This window comes from Corylus avellana, chromosome ca11 (genome assembly GCF_901000735.1).
Source record: "Corylus avellana chromosome ca11, CavTom2PMs-1.0".
Lineage (NCBI taxonomy): Eukaryota > Viridiplantae > Streptophyta > Magnoliopsida > Fagales > Betulaceae > Corylus > Corylus avellana.
In genome coordinates this window covers 2,327,919-2,348,217 of record NC_081551.1, presented here as the reverse complement: position 1 = coordinate 2,348,217, position 20,299 = coordinate 2,327,919, and the positions used below count along the sequence as shown (strand labels likewise).

The following is a 20,299-nucleotide window of genomic DNA, read 5'->3' as shown; positions in this document are numbered from 1 at the left end:
TATATATATATATATTGGTGTCATTTACATGCATGTGTCACGTTTCTAGTGAGACCAGAATATCAGTTGGATTGTGTTAAAATTCAGAAAATCTAGCAATGTGATTTTTTCCTTAAATGGAGGTATCTATGCAAAAGGGTGTAATTAGGGCCTAGCTAGGGGCATCTCTCTATTCATTAGAAAGTGACAACAAAATAATTTAGAGCATGGTTTATTTTGATCCCATACAGTCATACTACTATATTTTGGTACGACACGAAGGAAGCGATAGAGAGATTAGTGGATGTCAAAAGAGGGAAAAGTAATTCGAAGAGTTAGGCAGTTAGCGGTTAACGATTTTTTCAAAACTTAAAACCGTAATCGCCTATGCAGTTAGCAGTTTTTCCTAATTGCCTTTAAATGCAGTTAATGCAGTTAGCGGTTACCGGGCAGTTATTCACCCCTACACATATACGCACATCAAATCAGAAAGAGAAAAAGGTATCCTCCTACTTTGATGTGAGAATCATATGTATACATTTTGGATTTCTTTATTGTGTTGAGATTAATTTCTTGTTGAAGTCTTACTACTGTATAATATTTATATATATTACAAGAAATTTCACTTGAGAATTATCATAGAGGTAAGAAACTAAGAATGTATATCTATGTAGTTATCTTTTTTAATATTTTTAATCAAGTTTTGTTCAACTTTATTTTTTAATCTTGTCTCCCGTGAACTAAAATACCAACTTAGCGTGCCAATGATCTATGCTCATCTAAAAGAACCAAGGCAAGGACAAGAACACGAGTTTTCAGGGACAAACATCTCTACTACTCCTGTTGCCAATTAATTTGCCACTAATACTACAATTGTACCTCAATTGTGCAGGACAAATTACAACATTATTAGCTCAAAAGAACAGCATAGGAAAACATTACAAGGGAATTAACACTTAGAATGGTCCTCTAGTTTGGAAGGCTTGATATTGATGGATCTAGTTGTCCAGCTCCCTTAGCATGGGGACAAACCAATTGGGTGATAGTGGCTTTTCCTTGAAGTCGTCAACTCCAGCAGCAACAAATTCTTCTTCATCTCCTTCAAAATACAATGCAAAAAGACCTATAATCTTGCTTTCAACGCCCATCTCACGCATCTTCCTAGCAGTCTAACACTTGACATAATAAGGAATATTATGTTTTGGTTTAATATTCATGAATGGCAAATGGGAAGAAAGTAATATATATAAATATATATACCTCAGGCCCAGTCATGGAAGGCAGAAACCTGTCAATGACAATGAGATTAAAAGTTGCTCCAGAACCAATGAGCTCCACTGCAGCCTCCCCAATCTCTACAGCTTGTGTTTTCACACCACACAAGTTACAAACTCATAATTCCCTTCTCCACCACTCGGCACAATTCTTCATTATCCACCACAAGCCCTCTCATCTTCTTTTTCCAGCTCGGATAGCTCGGATACTGATACCTTTTGCTCATCTTGTTATTCCCCTCAGATGACTCAAATTGCTGGTGCCATTCCTTCTGAAAATCCAATTGAAGGTGCATAATTTTTTAATTCATATTTGATATATAATCCAATGTGGTTGTGTTTGTTACGTTTTTGGGTTTTGATATTGAGTTATATATCTTGGACCCTAAGTAAAACTTAGTTATAGGATTAGCATTTGTTAAAAAAAAATCATAAGGTTGATTTTTATTGACATGTCATCCAAGTTATATGTACTAAAAAGCATTACTCAAAAAAAATAAAAAAATAAAAGAAAAAGAAATCCCAACCCTTAATTTGATGGTGCTTTATTTATTTATTTTGTGAAAACATAGCTTAGATAATTATATAGAAAAATCAAAATTGATGGTGTTTTAATCATTCACGTGTTTTGAAATTACTCTCTAAAATTTTTTTAAAAAAATCAATTAAGGGTATCGAATTTTTAATTTCTTTTAATTACTTAATTTCATTAAGATTTTTCATTAAATCTTGTCAAAATTTCTAAAATGTCTTTATTTTTATTATTTGGCGCCGAGAAATTGATGGTGTAGTATAAGTCTTTCACAAAAATAAATATGACAAAAATTTTATCACTAAACAAAACTAAATTAAAATTCAGACCTTTAAGATTATCAAAATAGAAATTCAGACCTTTAAGATTATCGAAATAGAAATTCGGACCTTCTATTTGTTTACAGGGAAAAGCAGGGTTATTTTATTTCAATATTAGAACGACGTCGTTATCCTTCTCAGTCTCGAAATGTTTTTCATTTTCCTCTGCGCCCGTGCGCCGGTTTCTTCTTCAACGGGATAAGCCTGCAACCACCGCGCAAAGCTTCTGAAAATTTACCGGTGAGTCATACTTTATCCCAAAATTAAAAATTAAATTTAAAAAAATAAAGTCGGACTTCATTTATTTATTTATTTATTGAAGGGCAGCGATAAATCCAAGCTTAAAGAATGAGAGAGGTTCCATCTTTGATATGCTTATGCATAGAGGTACTCAAGGAAGGGCTCATCCTGCACGGTAATTTAGTGTTGTCAATCAACCGAATACGATCTATTTAATATTTTATGATTTTTGTTTTAAATTGGGTGAATTCTGCGCTTAATTTGGGGTATGAAGGTGATAAAATCGACGAAAATGGCTGATTTTGATTGGTTAAGGAGTTGCAGGGGACATTGATGTTGTACCGGCTGTTGTCTACGAGCTTCCGTGCGATTTGTTCGATACCTTGGTTTCGAGGTTGCCCCCACTGGCCTTGCAAAAGTTGCAAACACACATGTACGACGAATTCTAGCTGTGAACTTGTTAATAATTACCACACGATGTTCATTTGAGTTCAGCTTTGTTGTTTTGATGGGTATACGTTTTTGTTAGTAAACATAAGAAAGTGTTTGTTAGCTCAGATGGTAAAATGTCTTGGCGCAGTAGTAGAGACCTAGAATTAGTGTATAATAGTAAACTATTTTTAGTATTACTGTCATTGTTGTTTTTAGAATAATAGTTAAGCAATTAAATTCACTGTTTCTCAATAGTTTAGACTTTTGGGATAAATGGTAATCAGTTATCTTAAATGTAAGAGTGTTTCTGGTGGGATAGTGGACACATACGTGAATGTAGTTATTTCACATGTTGCCTACTGTAACTAATTATTGACCTTTTTATGTACTGTTTTCTTTTTATTATTGCTTAGCTCACTTCTTGTTTGTACAGGCCATTTGAGGATCCGAATGACCATGAGTTTACTGATGATTGCTTTAGAAACGGAAGAAAACGTGGAAGGTTTGGAAGAATTGAGAGTTGTGGTTTTCTTTAATGATGTGACATTCTATGGAGTCTTTATTTGATGTAGAGACATGTAGAAGAGCATAAATGCCTGAGAATGGAACTGATTTTTTTTCATAGGTATTGTAAATTCAACATGGCATGGAGGGCGTTATTCAAATTGCGTTGGCCTGACCTTGTTGACCGTATCAAACCAGTTGACTGGCAGCAGATGTATTGGGAAGTGCATTTGCAAAAGTATGCCCATTTGGTGACACAAACATCTGAGTGTGTATTATTATTTGTTCATGGCTTCTACTCATGATTTAGCCCTTTTGTTATGTTGAATAGTTGCCTAGATGAGGCTGCAGAGATAGCTTTGATTCCATCTTTTAATGGATGTATCGGTGACATACAGATTCCAGGTACTAAGTATGATGCTTTCATTTTCTTTTGTTAATATCTGAATATTCTGAGTGAAGGTGGATTCCTGCTTAGGTCATAAAGTCTCTTGAGCCTTGTAATACTAAATTGGGTTTAGTTTCCACCTGAGCTGGAATGGCATCATCACCTGCTTCCTTTCATATACATACAAAATTGTGTCTGCTATATCTTACTGGTGATAATGATTATGAAATTACTTCTATCACTTTGACGCAATCTATTTCACTTGTAAAGTAATTCGAGATTCTTTTGCGTGTTGGAAGCATATCTCAAACGAAATTGTTGAGAAACAATGAACAAGGTGATTTAGGTCTTCTTCCAGAACTAAATTTTGTTGCCTTGATATTGCATGGATGCATTCTTGCAGAAAGCTCAAGGGATGAGATTTGATGGTTAAGAAACTCCCCCGCCACACACCTTCTGATTCCATTGCAGAACTGAGCTTTTGAATCCCACGTTACTAAGTTTCAAAAAGTGCACTTATGTTCAGTTAATACACATACATCACAACATCGTCTGCTTTGTTTGTTTTCTTTTGCAACTGGTAAAAAGAATCTACATATTACAAAGATTGAAATAAGAACTTTCTCCTTCTTCATGACGTTCTATTTTTGGGTATATTTTTGCATCTGCTGGTACCTTGTTAAGTTCGTAAACAATTTGTTTTTATCTTCTTCTTTTTTTCTTTCTGTGCAGACACTATATTGAAATGCATTGGTTGTGATGGACATACAAATCCTTTAACTTATGAGTATTCGAAGTTATCCGATCACTGCCAACATTTTGGTTGCTACATTAGGTAATATGTTACGTTAGTCTTTACATCATGAGAGCTTATGCAATATTCTAAAATGATTAGTTTGAACTTAGTTGCAATGTAACATATGTATTCAGCTATCTATCCCTGTGCATATTTATGCTCTTTTTGCCTCTACTTATGCTGATTGTATTAATAGATTTATTTTTGATTGCACTCCACATATTGCATCATAAATCTTTTCTTGTAAATGTGCTTAAACGAAGTCATAGTAATGTTATTTATGTTTGTTTTAGTTTAAATTTTTTTTTCTCATACCTATTATTATTTTTGAATTATACTAATGGTTTAGGTGTTAGAATATGCATTAAATGATTAAATTAATCATTTCCTATCAATTTAGACTCTTGGGATACTTGATGATCCAACATGGTATTAGAATAGAGATGATGAGTTTAAGCCTTAACTCTACTAGTTACCCTCTAATTCATTAAATATTCTATGTGTTGGGCCTTACTTGTCAAGAGAGAGTTTGACCTCACATGGGGAGAGTGTTAGAATATCAATTTAGGCCTCATTTGTTTCGGTGTAAAACATTGGTCAACCTGAAAATGTTTTCAGTTGACGAAGAAAAAAAACATTCTCAAAGTGTAAAATGGTTTACGCTTCTTATCTACATAAACCATTTTATGTTGCTCTCCCACACCTCCAAGCAAGCAATTGTGAGAGGTTCCTTATGGGGCCTACCTGCCTGAGCAAGTCCCAAGTTGCCTGAACAACTGCCCGGGTAGGTGGGCCCCACAATGGTCCTCTAACAATTGCATGCACAAATTGCAAACAATTTGGGCAGGCAATTGCACTAGATCTCAATCACCCCCTCCCAAAAGTTTTTTATTCTCACACTCTTTTTCTCACTGCTCCTCGGATTATATGAAAATATATGATCATTGGTAGTCAATATTTGTATATTTTAGTTTACCAATTACCATCAAAAAAATATTTGTATATTTTAATTAAACATAATTTTTAGGTTGATTTTTTTTTAGTTTCATATTAATATTTTTATGTTGTGATTAAAAGTTTTATTTATAGGTTAATATGATTGAATGAAAATATAAGAATATTTATGATTTTCCAGATGAGCCAAATGCCGGAAAGTGCAAAAACATGATTTCAACTAAAAACATTTTTCAATAGAAAACATTTTACGCCAAAACAAATGGGGCCTTAATGATTAATGCAACATTTCCTATCTACTTATAAGATAGACAAGACACTTGGTGATGGAAATCTTGAACGTTCTTGAAAATGAAATCTCACAGCTCCATAATACTGTTCGGCATTGTTTCATAACCCAGATAATTTTTAGAAGCTGGATTTACCCCTTTAGTAAATCGTGAGTAGTTCTGGTGAAGTTTAAGGAATTGGTATCATAGGTGGTGGTGGCATGTGGGGGTATTCCACCCAAAAACAACGGAAGAGGTGCCCCCATTCTTTTGGGACGATTGATGATTTAGCTTAGGTTTTTACGTGATGTTTTTTCTTCATGCAGATGTCTGAGACTTCAAAATATACTTTGCACTACAGAAACTTGTGTAAGTTATTCATTTCATAGTTAGAAGGAACATTGTCTGTGACTTTCTAAGAGTTGGTTTTAGTCTCTAAATCCGAAATGAATTATCCCTGTTTCATTTGGTTTTTGACTAAATGTATGAGTTACATTCGTTCTATAATTAAGGAAAACGATAACTGCGAAATTGCATTTCTATAGAGATACAATGAAATCTAAAATTTGGGAATTATCTATTTTTTTCTTTTCTTTTCTCTTTTCTTTTTTTCTTTTTTTTTTTTTTTTTGAAAAAAACCTTTTTAAGAGACTTCTTCTTTGGGTCTGGGTAAAAGACTCTATGAACATCAGTAAAAGATTAGCTTTTCTTTAACTCGTCTCTTTAAAGATAAAAACATGCTTTTTTGTACCTATTTTAAGTTTTATATTGCCAAAGCATTGCATAGCATGTCATCTCTAGGAATCTAGTTGTACTACTCATCTATGGATATCCTTGTCTTGTTTGCTTGAAATCGTACAAGAAAGGTGACTTCAGGATCAATATAATGCTTGACCTCGGGATTGATTATATGTGGGAAAGGAATTTTAGCATTTTCTCTCTTCTTGTTAAGAATCGATCTTTGTTCGTCTTTGTAGCATATTTATTATAAAGCCAAGTTGGCAGCTTCTGCATCTTATCATGAATTATTTCCCTGTATTTTCATATTGTGTAACATGTAATAATATGTGAAATAATCTGAAAAGGAAATATCGACACATCAACACATTACTTACAACAATTCCCCCCACCCCGCCCGCCCAAAAATAAAACCTTACTAGTACGTTCTTTTGTGTGGAGGCTGAGTTGTTTTATAAATTAGGTTATACTGTGTACCACTAGTATCATAAGAATTGGATCTAATTGACTTTTGGCATACTAACGCTCCCTTGAAGGCGGCCTTTTTTGCTTGGTCGGCGACCTTAAGAAAGATCCTTACCATCGAAAATCGTAGGAAACGACATGTCATTGTGGTCGATAGGTGTTGTATGTATAAAAGGAATAGAAAGTCCATTGACCATCGTCTTCTCTATTGTGAGATTGCTAGTGCCTTATGGAATCTTTTTTTTCCAGTTGTTTTGGGTTGTCTTGGTTATGCCTTAACGGATAGTTGACTTGTATGCTTGTTGGTGGACTCTGGAAGATGATGCCTCGTTCATTTTATGGTGTCTATGGAGGGAAAGGAATGACAGAAATTTTGAAGACCGTGAGATGATATTGGAGGAGCTTAAGTCTTTTTCTTCAATACTCTATATCTTTAGACAGTTGCATTTGTTTCTCCTTTGGTGCTTAGTTATCATAATTTTCTTGTTCTTTTTTCTCCTTCTAGTTAGGTGTTTTCTTTTATATACTTCATGTGTACATGGGGCGCCTTACGCTTTTTTGATATCTCATTTACTTACTAAAAAGAAAATTAAATTGATTGTGTGTGTGTGTGTGTGAGTATGGTCTTGTACACATGTATTTATATGCTTACATAATGGCTTGATATTTGTTGGCACTTTAGAAACCTCTAATATTATTCTCATGCAGCATTTATTGAGAAATTGCAAGTTAAAGAGCTTGGTGCTAAGGTTGATCAGATCCAAAGAGCATGTAAGATCAATTCTTTTTCTATGTATTTTTAAGTTAATAGAAAACTTATATTCTTCTAATTATAGAGGTAGAGTGTGAGACTAATAACTTTGTTGCTAAAATGATGAAACTACTTACACGCATAGAAAAGAGCATATTGAAACAAGCACAACAGAGATGAAGAGAGTAAGCTAGCAACTTTTACCTTTTTGATTTTTGTTTGTTCCTTTTTTCCCGCCTTGTTTAGACTGCTTGTGCCACCATTATTGGTCCAAGCAACATTAGGTCATGTTTGCTCCTAGGCAGGGGCGGGACCAGGTTTTGTTGTGCGGGGGGCAACCTACATAGGGTGGAGGGAAGAGGGTGAAAGATGACGTGGACAACAGAGAAGTGATAACATAGCTCTGCCACTACATGTGTGCAGTCCATTTGCTTCTGGCTTACCATTTGGAGGACTTACAAAAACATATTTTCGATCACTAGATGCACTGGACATCAAAACACATGCGTTTAAATTACTTCTATCTCCAAAAATGAATACCTTTAAGTCATAAAGTATATCGATGGTTGTGTGCTCACTCACTATATCGTCATGCCTAATTTTATTTTACTTCATATAAACAGTATTTACTTGTCCTGTCTGAACAACCAAAATTTCCAGACGGAGAAAACAAAGAAATTTATTGAGCTTAGTGCAGTATAGCAAGTCAGAAAGCATTTACATATTAAAAGAAGAAAATCTATATTATGGAATACAACTGCTGGAGGTAGTTGTTCCTTTACATTAGAGAATATAAAACCTTCCAAAGCTCACTCATTTACCTCTCATTCTCACCCACAAGCGCTCCCAAACTCTGCTCTTCGCTTTAGCCAAGGAAACCTAAGTTGCTTCACTTGACCCGTCCTCGGAGGTGGAATATATGCAACATTCCGAGGACGCAGATAACACTAAGCTCAGCCGGATTGTCAAGGGGGACAGTGCTATGGAGAAAGCTAAGGTATTTTGTGTCAGAAAATTAGGATATTTTAGAGAATCCATGGATTTTTCTCTTAGGTGAAAGTTCCTCTGATCCGTTTTGGGGGTAATAAGGCAATTTTTAGGGTTACTTCATATCAAACCTACCTACGCTATATAAATTTCAAAAAAAAAATTTGACCCCCCCCCCCCACAACATAACTAGTTCCGCTCTTGCTCCTAGGTAACTGAGTAGAGATAAGGTAGTTCTTCTTCATTTCCTCTCTGACAGATCTCCTCTTTCTCTCTCCCCTATCCCTATCCAAAAAATTTGGGGACTTGTTGAACACCTATGCTGTAGCATCATCTTAGTGAGGATTTGTCACTTTCAACAAGCCTTTTCAATGAAAATGCATACATAATTCTATCCACCTGCAAGTTTGTGCGAAAGATAGACTAAAAGCATGATAAGAAAACATGCGGAGATAAGATCAATCCACCGTGTTTAGATAACATGGAAGGAACATATCATCCTAGAACATGGAGATCTCAAGATGAAATAAAAGAAAGGGAGTTATTTTTTTAGAGTACAAGTAAGCTTAGAAGAATGACTAGTGGGGCTATAGGACACCACTTTCAAGGCAAAATCATCTTAGTGTGCACTCAATAACATGAGGGAAAAAGTTATTTTCTTAGGGTGGAGCACTCTCAAAGAAAATATAAATGGAGTCCACAAGAAAATCTAATCATTGCTAAGTTTTTTCAAGCTACTAGTCTTAGTAATGGCATGTGAGAATCTTGGTGGACCTGAAGATAGCAATCTGCTTCTTTTCCACGAGTTTGTAGGGGTTATGAGATGTTGGCTAAGTTGGTAACTCACTGTTAAAACAATTCTGGTTAAAATCCTAGAATTGCTGTCAACTTATTCAACAAAATTCATTCTGTATTAACCATGTATAGAAAATTTTTTTTTGATAAGTAACCATGTATAGAAAAATATAAAGTTTTGTCTTCATATAATGCTCGAGCTCCTTCCTGGCTAATGTTTTAGATGTTGTTACCAACTGCCAGATTCAATTTTTTATCATTGAAGGTTTTGGTTTACGTGAATGCTAAATGCTTCCTTCCAACTGCTAATATGATAATTTGCTACTCACAACTTTTCAGATTAATGGGATTTGCAAACTTCTGAACCAGAACAGTGAAACATTAACATCACTTGAATTCATTGACTGCAAACTGTCTTCAGATTCTCTCAATGAAATTTGTGATTCTCTACTCCTAAAGAGTACACTGACCCATGGGATACAAAATTTCTCATTCAATACGTCAAGCTTTCTTGAAAACCGCCTAGTTTCATTACCTGTTGGACTTGAATCATTTTTATCATCAGGAAGGTACCTCTTTTCTAATAATTGTTCATTTTAACCAACTTGTATACATATGTATTGTTTGATTGATTGAGGTGCTCAACATACTTATCAACATTGAAACCTTTGTATCGTAATTACAACAACTGCTCCCTGCCGTTTTCAAAATTATGTTTCATTTTTGTTTTCTTTCCATCTTTTTCTTTTGGGCGGGGGGAAGGCTTTGCAAAATTCAGTCTTAAGCTTCCAGTAGCTAAGGAGCGTAATACACCTAACAAGCTCCTTTCGAGCCTTAAAAGTCTTGAACTCAATCCTGCAGCATCACCCCACGAGTAGAAAGCAAATGATCAGTTTCCCATTACCCTTGTGGGTCGATGGTGTTCATCTATAATGATACTTGGATTTCTTCTTGGTTTTTCAGAGAGCTTGGATCTAATTTTGTTAACTGAGATTTGTCAATGCCTTGCCTATCTCTAGTGCACTACACATGTCATTCTTGTGGGCTTTATATCTTTATTGCTTTTTTTTGTTTGTTGAGGGGGGGGTGTTAAAAGAGAAAAATTCTTGTTTCACCAACGCTACAGAAGTTATATTGTACCTGGGAAGAATAATGCAAAAATCGGTCAGCTACTTCAATGTTTAATCTCTATGAGTTTAGATGAAGTCAAACATATGCAATTATTGTTACGTCACTTACATGTTTAATGTCAGACATTAAATTGCTCCAATAGTGTCTGCTCTCACTTGTGAAGTCTCTGTTATTTTTCTATTAGGTCCTTGTGTTCATTAAAATTCAGTGACAACCAACTTGGCCGGAATTTTGCAAATATGGTTTTTTGTACTCTTCTTGATGTTTCATCCAGCATATCTGTCCTTGAAATTTCGGAAAACAATGTGAGTTGTGCATTTCTATGTGATCTTTTATAGAGTTTGCATTCTTTTAAAACCAACAGAAAGCTTCATTAACACTTGCAGATATCAGGATGGCTTTCTAATATTAATCGGACATCCTCACGTGGCCCCTTCTCATCCTTTGGAATTGGCAAGTCCTTACAATCTTTACGCGTGCTCAACCTAAGGTACCACACTAGCACAGTAAAGTTATGACTTCTATGCAACACTATTATCCCCTGCAAGCAATTCATGGCGGTTGTAGTGTCTTGAAAAATTGGACACCACATGTTCTATCCCTTGGGTTTGTGCCCCAGTGCCTTAGAGGATATGAACTGCCACACAAAAGTCACTGGTAAGGTTTTAGGGAAATTCCAAATAAACGTTTATGCACTGAGAGTTACTTCTCTGATTTTAGAGGTTGTAATCTACACAAAGAGGACGCGGCCTGTCTAAGATATGCTCTGGTTCAGATGCCTAACTTGGAAGTCCTGGATATAAGTGACAATTCAATTGAGGATGAAGGAATCAGGTGAATTGAATTTCCTTTCTCCACGTGTTTTGGATACAGTAGGCATTCATTCTCACATGCTATCTTTAAACTTGCAGGAGTTTAATCCCCCATTTTGTTGAAGATTTTGAAAGATGTTCTTCCTTGGCTGACTTGAATTTGGAGAGTTGCGACCTTTCTTGCGATGGCGTAACTGAACTTCTAAATACCCTTTCAACCTTTAAAGGACCACTAAAGTCTCTATCTCTTGCTGATAATTTCCTTGGCAGGTTTGTCTGGTTGACACTGGTGTAGAAATTACTCTTTATCACTTATTTTTCATTCTTCAAATGTGTTTGGTTTGTTTTGATTGTCCTCCAGCCAGGTAGCAGTGGCTTTGGGACAATTTTTGCACACATCCATTGAAGTACTGAATGTTGGAGGTATTGGATTTGGTTCATCTGGTTTTCGGGAATTACAAGAAGGCATCATGGAGGAGAAGTTGAAGCTAGTCAAAATCAACATTAGGTTCCAATTCATACCTATATATCTTTTCTGTAATTTTTGTTGTTGCTCGTGGTAATATATTAATGAATTTCGTACAGCGAAAACCGTGGTGGGATTGAAACTGCCAAGTTTTTGTCAAAACTCATGTCATTGGCTCCTGAACTTACTGAAGTTAATGCAGCATATAATTTTATGCCTGTGGAATCCTTAACCATCATCTGTTCTGCACTGAAAGTTGCAAAAGGTAATTATTGTAAAACACCTTGTCATTTTAGAATAGATATCAATTTGTCTTGGTACTGCTAGTTTCATTAGTATCAACATTACTAGATAATTTCAGAATATGAAATAGATCAAATGCTATCATTTGCGGATGTGAATCATGCCACCTAAGGTAAACTGCGTTTGGATTTGCAAAGCTTAAAACAAAGTTCTATTTACTCAGTTATGCTTCATATAGACTTCAGAAAAAACTTCTCGTTCAACCTTACATTAATTGAATTTAGAAAGATGATCAATTTGAGTTGTATCTTTCATTGCAATTTTGGTAGCTTTGTTGTACTTGTAGCTTTACCTCATTAAATAACATGCCAGTGTGATGCAACAGACTAATATGAAAATTCCACTGTTCAGAAAACAGTATATTATCATTTCCTTAATTTGATATTGACCACGGTACTGAAGAAATTTCAAATGCTGAATAAAGCTAAATATACTGTCCATTTGGAATGCTATGTAATGCAAAATTGAACAAATATTTGCTCTAATGTTGCAAATTCTTCCTCCCTATAGCACATCCCTACTATCCAGGAACATTTCGAAACTGTGACTATATCGTACTTGTTATTTAGGTAATCTTCAGCTTTTGGACTTGTCGGGAAATACTTGGTCCAATCAGCCGGCTCACATGGCCATGCTTAGTGGAATAAAGCCTGATGTGCGGTCCATTTTAATTCTTCCCCCATCATCAGCCTCAGATGCACCTTATGATGATGATCCTTAGTTGTTGATGCTTTCTCGTATTTACTTAACCAATGTGGCACTACATGTTGAAGTTGCCAGGTTTGCTGATCACTGCATTGAAGTTATGCCAGCATCAAGCATATTGAATGTAACTGTGTGCATAACACTTGTTGGCTCTTTTTTCTTGCACGCTACACAATAGGTTGCAGTTGTTCAATACTCAACAACTGGTTTGGTTAGTCCTACCTCCATTATATATGGCCGATCGCTTAATCCCGTTCATCTTCGGCACAAGAGCGCTCAATTAGTGAGTTATTACGCACTCTTTCAAGGGTAACTGCTTCTAAGCAAACCTCCTAGTGGTCTATTATGGTAGAAGATGCGAGGACGTGTAAAGGCCAACCCATATAGGCTGGCGGAGAGTCGTCTGGTAGAATCACAAGTGTACGATCAATGGAGGCAGTTAATTTGATTCAAGTTGTGCCAACCTTTTCAGCCTGTTGTAGCTGTATGAGATTTCTTTCTCTGGCATTCTGTTGCTATAATATTTATTTTCTTGTAGAGCCCCTCGGGATTTATTTATTTTCTTCTTCTTGCTGTACTTTTTGTCTTGGGTGATGATACTATTGGCCAAAGTGAAGCCCATGGGTTCAAAATCCTGATCTGCCTATATATATATATATATATATATATATATATATATTCCTCTTGATTGGATGATTAATTCATTTATTCTAATTGCCTTGATCTATTAATCTGCTGTGTAAACAGTGACTCAATGAGCGAAAATGAATTTTGGTCTGAGGACCAAGAGATGAACTGACTTTTTTTCCCCTGAAAAAATAAAACTTACAAGGCAAAAAACACAGAGACCTAAAAACAACAAGAACAAAGAAATCAGAACTAAGGGGGACGTCCATAACAGGAGGAAGAGACAACAATGAGAATACTTCCGCTTCGATCAGTACAAGCAACTCACTTGGCTAAATTCTGCACTGGCTAATTAGCATTTGTGATATACTTTTCAAAAAGGCTGGCTTGAAACAAGTTGCAAAAAGGCTCCAATTGCCAGTCAAGCAGAGTTGCTAATGATTCAGCTTGGGTAAGACATGAATCAGATGACATTATTATCACAATGTTTTGATATATTGTGATAATAATGGCTTAAGATGCATAGAATATTGTTAGCAATTCAGATAGTAAATGTGAGTGAAGAGGCTCACCTTTTTGAGCAGGTCTTGAACAACCCGTCATCTTGCTCTGATATTTTATAGGAGCTCTCTCGTATTTACTATTAGATTGCTAACAATCCATTAAATAGTTGCTCAATTTCCAATTTAAGACCTTTCTACTTCAACCACATGCCTGGACGTCCCATTAAAACCGGGAGGTTTCGGTGTCTCATGATGAAGGCATGTAGATGTCTCATGATGAAGGCATATAGCAATCACATCGGTCACTGAAAATGAAACAAATTAGAAAAGCAAATTTGCTGCCAATGAGATAAGATGGTTACCTCCCTTTAGTTCTTTAGCCTTTAATGATGGCCTTTTGTGCATGAAATTGAACACCCACACGAGTGGCTTAAGGAACACCCCAATTGTGTTTGACTCCTTGACCTCTGCTCTGCACCATTCATATGGTGGATGGAGTTCTCCCCCATCATAGTTGTGGGGATAAAGGTGAAAAAGACATCCCATCGTTGAGGAGTTAAGACAAGATGGGGTTGTGATGGAATGCAAAAGGTGGCTTGTGCATGAAGAATGGTACTTAGAATCAAGTTGCATTGGTTACACGATTGCATTTACTTAACGTCTGCTTAGATGTGCGTTTGAAGGACTTAAAAGTGCGTTTGAAGGACTTAAAAGTGCGTTTAACACTCAAAAAGTCTGTTTGAAGAAAAAAGTATCAGTTTGATAAAAAAAATTGAAAACGCTTTTAAGTGTCTAAAAATGACCAAAACACACTTAAGCTTTTGCCAAAAAAGCGTAAAAGCTCTATTTCTCAAACACAATCTCAAACATGCTCTTAAGGTTTCATTTAATTACTATTAATTACTATATAACTTCTTTAGAGATTACATGATAATCTACGTAACACTGACTACGGCAACCATAAAATAATTAAAAATCAGGGGTTTTTTAAAAAAGCACATTTCAAATAGTTAAAAGCCAAGTGTTTATAACGCCTAACAGGTATAACACATATCAGTTACATCTGACAAAAGTTATGCATGACAGATGATCTGTGAAGTAACGCTTCATGTATCTCGCTGTACTATTTCATTTTTCTACCTAATTGTAAAAGGGTTATAGTAAAAGCAGGAGAGATGTTTCAATTCATTATTCTTTTAAAAAGGAGGCTTTGGTACTCTAAGCACAACCCCCTTTTTGCTTAGATGCACAAGTCATCCGAACAAACCTAATCTGCCACCCTGTAAAGATCATCAAACTATTCCTCACATTATGCAAAATCCAATTAATTATATATAATATAGTATTACCATAATCCTGACATTATCAAACAAAAGTGAAAGTGGGCAAGTCTTTTTTGTTCTTTTCATTTTTTCTTGAGTTGTGTCCAAAAGGAGTTGTTGGGTTGGCTTTGTCATGAAGTTACCCTTTTCATTGTTTGTGCTATGCCCAATCATCTCCTTTTGGAATTTATTCTTTCCCTAATCTAATTTAACAAACATTTTATTATGATGACTTGAATGACCTTTGAACAAACAATTTGTTAGCAATTTTTGTCTGGTGGAACTTGTTATCACTGTTGATTTTGGAGGATAATGCAATCATTTTATGGACCAGAAATTTCAATATGCCAAATAATGGGGGCCCATTTTCACTACTCATCATAATAGTAACAGTAACATATAATCTAAAACAATGTAGAAGCACAAGAATTTGTGATTTTCTTTGTCATTAGCACTTCATATTTTTCAAATTAATTACTAATTACATTATAGGATAATACGGTGAAAAATACAAAATTAGTTCTTGTAGTTTACCTAATTTACAATTAGTTCCATGTGATATTAAAATAAACTCAAACATCCTTGAGTTATGCAAAAAAAAAAAAAAAAATTCCTTATAGTCAAATTATGTCCACTAATTTAACAAATTGCATTAGTGTGATACTTATATAAGACACATGTAACAATTTTATTGGCTCTAACGTTTCACGTTATCGAAATCTATTAAATCAATAGACAGAATTTGGCAGTAGGGACTAAATTTTGTTTTTGGCTTACCTTAGGAATCTCTAACTTCATTTTGATACCACAATGGGCTAATTGCAAATCAGATAAACTACAATTATTGATTTTACATTTTTTCCTAAAATAGGCAAACCAGGCTTGTTTTAAGGTCCTAATTGCGTACTAATAAACCTTAGACTCTTCTATTACTTGTATTTGTCATAATTATGACTAACAATCATGAGTCTAGCATTTCATGTTAAATTATTTGTTGTTTCAAAAGTTTAAGTTGATATAAAGATGTAAATTCAATTATTTAATTGAATATAGGTGGATTGAGCGTGTTGGCCTCACTTTTTTTTTCTTTTTTTTCTTTTTTTTTTCATGTCTGCACAAGAAGAGGGGGAAGGAGATTTGAACTAATGACCTCATCTATTGATTTTGAGCCTACACCCGATGGAGAATGTTATAATAAGATTAAATTTATCATTTTTCTATTAACTTAAGTTTTTTGGATAAACAGCGAATTTTAATTTTTACGCATTTACACAACATGGAAAAGAGTAACATCGAGAACATTGAGGAAATAAAAAAGAAACATAGATAAAAAACCCCACTATATATATTTTCAATTTTTGAAAAATCTAGTATGAGTTTGTTGTGTTAATTCAAAGTCGGGGTTCACGATCTCTGTTCTAATATCATGTTAAATTATTATTTATTCTAAAAACTTAAACAGATAAAAAATGATAAATTTAATCACTCTCTTAATACTTTAACACTTCTGGCGCCAATTGTGATAACTAATTCATTCCTCAAAAAGGCAAAAAAAAAGCCTTCCGAAATTATGAAAAAAAGAAAAAAAGAAAAAAAAATGAAGCTTATAGTTTGATGAACTCGTGGAAACAAAAATTCAGAAAATTTGAGAACAATTAGGAAAAATCGAGGATGTACTTTGTATGAATATTTTCCATATAGACGTTTCTTGTAAAAAAAGCTCATGAGAAAACAATTGAAAGTGGGGTGGGGAGTAACATTGATAAATACATGTGAATTTGATAGAATAAACGTTTCTTCTTGCTTTTGATTGAATATAAGAAAATCTACTATACCATTTTCTTTTTTAAAGTTAAAACTAGGTAATGTGTGATATTCAGACGTGACAAAATTATTGCCTTTAATGTGATTGAATTTCTCTTTCAATTTTAATGTAAAAATTGGGATTTTTTTTTGTTTTCATTTCCAACAAATAATAGAATTAAATTTCAATAAAAGAACAATGGAAAACTATTTTTCGTTTTTGTTTTCAATAATACTTTTAGGGAAGCTACCTTTTGCCCCCATAAACTATAACACCTTGGTACTTCTTCTCATGAACTGTGAACTGTATTATTTTGCCCCCATGAACTACCATTTTGTGTCCAAAACCCCTTTTTGTTAGTTAAAGCCGTTAACTCAAATGGTCAATCTGTCACTTTGCCCCCATAAATTACAACGCATTGTCACTTTGCCTCCATGAACTACAACACATTGTTACTTTGACCGTCTGAGTTAACGGCTTTGATTGACTCAATGGGGTTTTTGGTACAAAATGGTAGTTCATTGGGGCAAAGTAATACAGTTGGCAGTTCATGGTGGGAAAGTGTCAATGCATTATAGTTTATAGGGCAAAAGGTAGTTTCCCCATACTTTTAAGAGTAACAAAAAAAATAAAAAAATAAATAAAACTTCTTCAAATGTTCATTCTCAAAAAGGCTCCACATTTAGCTCAATAAAATGATTAAAGATTTGCTGAGTTGTATTTGAGCAATGTACGTAGCTTACAAATTCTTAGTTATATTAGCAAAAAAAAAACAATCGTATTATATCTCTTTTTTGGGAATAGGAAAAGTAGATAAATGAATAATATTTAAAATGGAAAAGTAAAAGTTGATAGCTAAAATGCTGAATTGAATGTAAGTACTTATAAAAGTAGAGTTGATTAATCACTCTCTTAGGTTTCTTAAAAGTTTATTAGGGATTGCTAAGTGCTAACTCATGTTAGCGTATTAGGTTAGAGTAATGTCGAATCAAAGTATGAGTGTAAGACTATATAGGTTAACTTTAACCCAACTCATTTAGTTCAGACCATCAACCCTAAGGTGATGTATATAAAATTATATAGGTTAATTATAACTCAATTTATTTAATTAAACGAGTTAAATCCTTTAATACTAACATTAACATCCACCTCTCCTTTCCTGTTTCCTATTCTGAATTATAAAAAATAAAAATAAAAAACCCTTCAAATCCTTTACTTGAAAGACTCAATTACACTTCACTATCATCACCTGAAATCTGACGCTCTACAAAGACGTTAATTGGACCGCTAGTAGGTAAACTAACGTCGCATTTGTACAAAAGGCGTGTCTATTTCACCATTTGACTCAAATACTAATTAAGTTTTACATATTTAATAAAAAAATTATAAAAATACTCATTGGTGTTAAATTTTACGTTAATGTATTATTAGGTGAGACTATATTTTATTAGTGATTATAAAAAGTTCATATTATAATTTAACTAGTCTTTTTAAAGTGACAGTGCATGTGTAACTAATGTTTTCGCTATGATCTCCTACAATTTCTTTTGTTCTCAAATTACAGAATTTAAGCCGTTTCTTTACATTAAAACGCTCAAAAAATGTCACCTATTAAAAAGGTGACATGTTATCGGGTTATTGTTTTTTATGTTGTAAAAAAAAAAAAAAAAAAAAGTCTTTTGATTAATTTAAGAATAAGCGTCTCTGTCAAAGTATAATATGCAACATTTTTAATATATGACATTTTTCAAGCGAATTTCGTAATTTATAATATATATATTTTTTAAATCGTAGAGGATCTTAATCCGTTGTTACATACACAACAAAACAAACTTTTTGATTGTTAAATGAATGTTTTCCATAATTTAAGTTGGAGCAGTGATTTATATAACACCGGCGTGCATGAACAATATGCACGCCGGTGTTATAATATTTTTTTTTACTGTTTAAATATTATTTTAATTATATTTTATAATATTATAACACCGGCGTGCACACTGTTGATGCGCATCGGTGTTATATAAATCACTCGTCTTTATCTTGAATTAAAAATTTAGCAAATCCCAGTACTTTCTCATTGATTGAGAATCCTCAAGAAAATATATTAAAAAATTAAGAACAGATCAACAATCTTCCTTAAATGACATTATTTTTATGCCATAACCACCATGCAGCACATGACATGAAATCAATATATATATAGCAAAAAACAATTATCATTTTTATATTACATCAGAAATCAAAATTGTCAATCACTTTTTTTCCCACCACATTTATAGATTTCATTTTTTTTGTTTTTTTTTTGGTTATTCATAATATTTGGAGAAAAGTACATATATTCCCTTAAATTAACGCTCAATTTATAAAGTCCTTTGAATTAAAGATTACATCAATGTTTCTCCAAAACTACTGCAAATTTGTATTATACCCTATAATATAAAACTATTAGATAAACAAAACTACAAATTTAGATAACCATTTTTTGCCCTCTTAATGTATTTTTTGTCTTCTTCTGTGCAATACACAAGAGAATTGAGTAAATGGTGAAATGACACTAGAGCTGAATATGAGAGGATGAGCCATAAATAGGACCCACAAAAAGTACCACATTCAAGCAATTGTTGACTTAGGGTCTGTTTAGAATTGTGTTTGAGGGGCTTAAAAGTACTTTTAACACTCAAAAAGTCAATTTGAAGAAAAAAAATACTCGTTTGGTAAAAAAATTAAAAGCTCTTTTAATGGTTTAAAAAACTTAAAAATAGAAAAAAAAAAAAACATTTGGTAAAAGCTTAAAAATAAAGTTTTTGCCCAAAAACTCTTTTTGACTTAAAAGCTTTGTTTCTCAAACGCAATCCCAAACATGCCCTAAAAGAAGACCCGTGAAACTTATAAACTCTTCCATCAACAAGACCTTTTTTTTTTTTTTTTTTTCCTATGCCATACACAAGGAAACTGGATAAGGAGATAAATGACACTAAAAGCTAAATAGGAGAGAATGAGCCATAAGTGAAACCCACAAAAGAGGACCGTAGAGCTTATCAATTATTCATCTCTCGTTCTTTGGCCAATGTGGGACAAGGCCATTTTTTTTTTCTACGCAATACACAAGGGAATTGGGTAAGGAGGGTATCTCATTCAAACAATTGTTGATTAGAAGAGGATGCATAAAACTTATAAACTCATTTATCTCTTGCTCTTTAAC

At 33.9% G+C, this 20,299-nt stretch overlaps 1 protein-coding gene and 1 pseudogene across 3 annotated transcripts; one reads left to right on the top strand and one right to left on the bottom strand.

Moving 5' to 3' along the window:
• Window positions 1-967: 967 nt before the first annotated feature.
• Window positions 968-1,549, bottom strand: LOC132165828 (two-component response regulator 24-like; annotated as a pseudogene).
• Window positions 1,550-2,244: 695 nt separating this feature from the next.
• Window positions 2,245-13,404, top strand: LOC132165603 (uncharacterized). 3 transcript variants are annotated; one of them, XR_009438515.1, is made up of 18 exons: window positions 2,245-2,345; window positions 2,428-2,520; window positions 2,670-2,778; window positions 3,211-3,279; window positions 3,403-3,519; window positions 3,613-3,686; window positions 4,402-4,504; window positions 6,015-6,057; window positions 7,600-7,662; window positions 9,764-9,993; window positions 10,740-10,860; window positions 10,942-11,045; window positions 11,276-11,389; window positions 11,467-11,637; window positions 11,729-11,875; window positions 11,953-12,098; window positions 12,706-12,916; window positions 13,020-13,404. XR_009438515.1 is itself a non-coding variant. In XM_059576235.1 (17 exons), exons 2-17 carry the CDS (start codon window positions 2,454-2,456, stop codon window positions 12,855-12,857), a joined length of 1,830 nt encoding a protein of 609 aa, XP_059432218.1. In that variant the 5' UTR covers window positions 2,245-2,345; window positions 2,433-2,453; the 3' UTR covers window positions 12,858-13,404. The 3 variants fall into 3 exon arrangements, 2 of the variants coding, with proteins under 2 accessions (XP_059432218.1, XP_059432217.1); XM_059576235.1 differs by having other exon boundaries at window positions 2,433-2,520; window positions 12,706-13,404; XM_059576234.1 differs by having other exon boundaries at window positions 12,706-13,404.
• The last annotated feature ends 6,895 nt before the right edge of the window (window positions 13,405-20,299 follow it).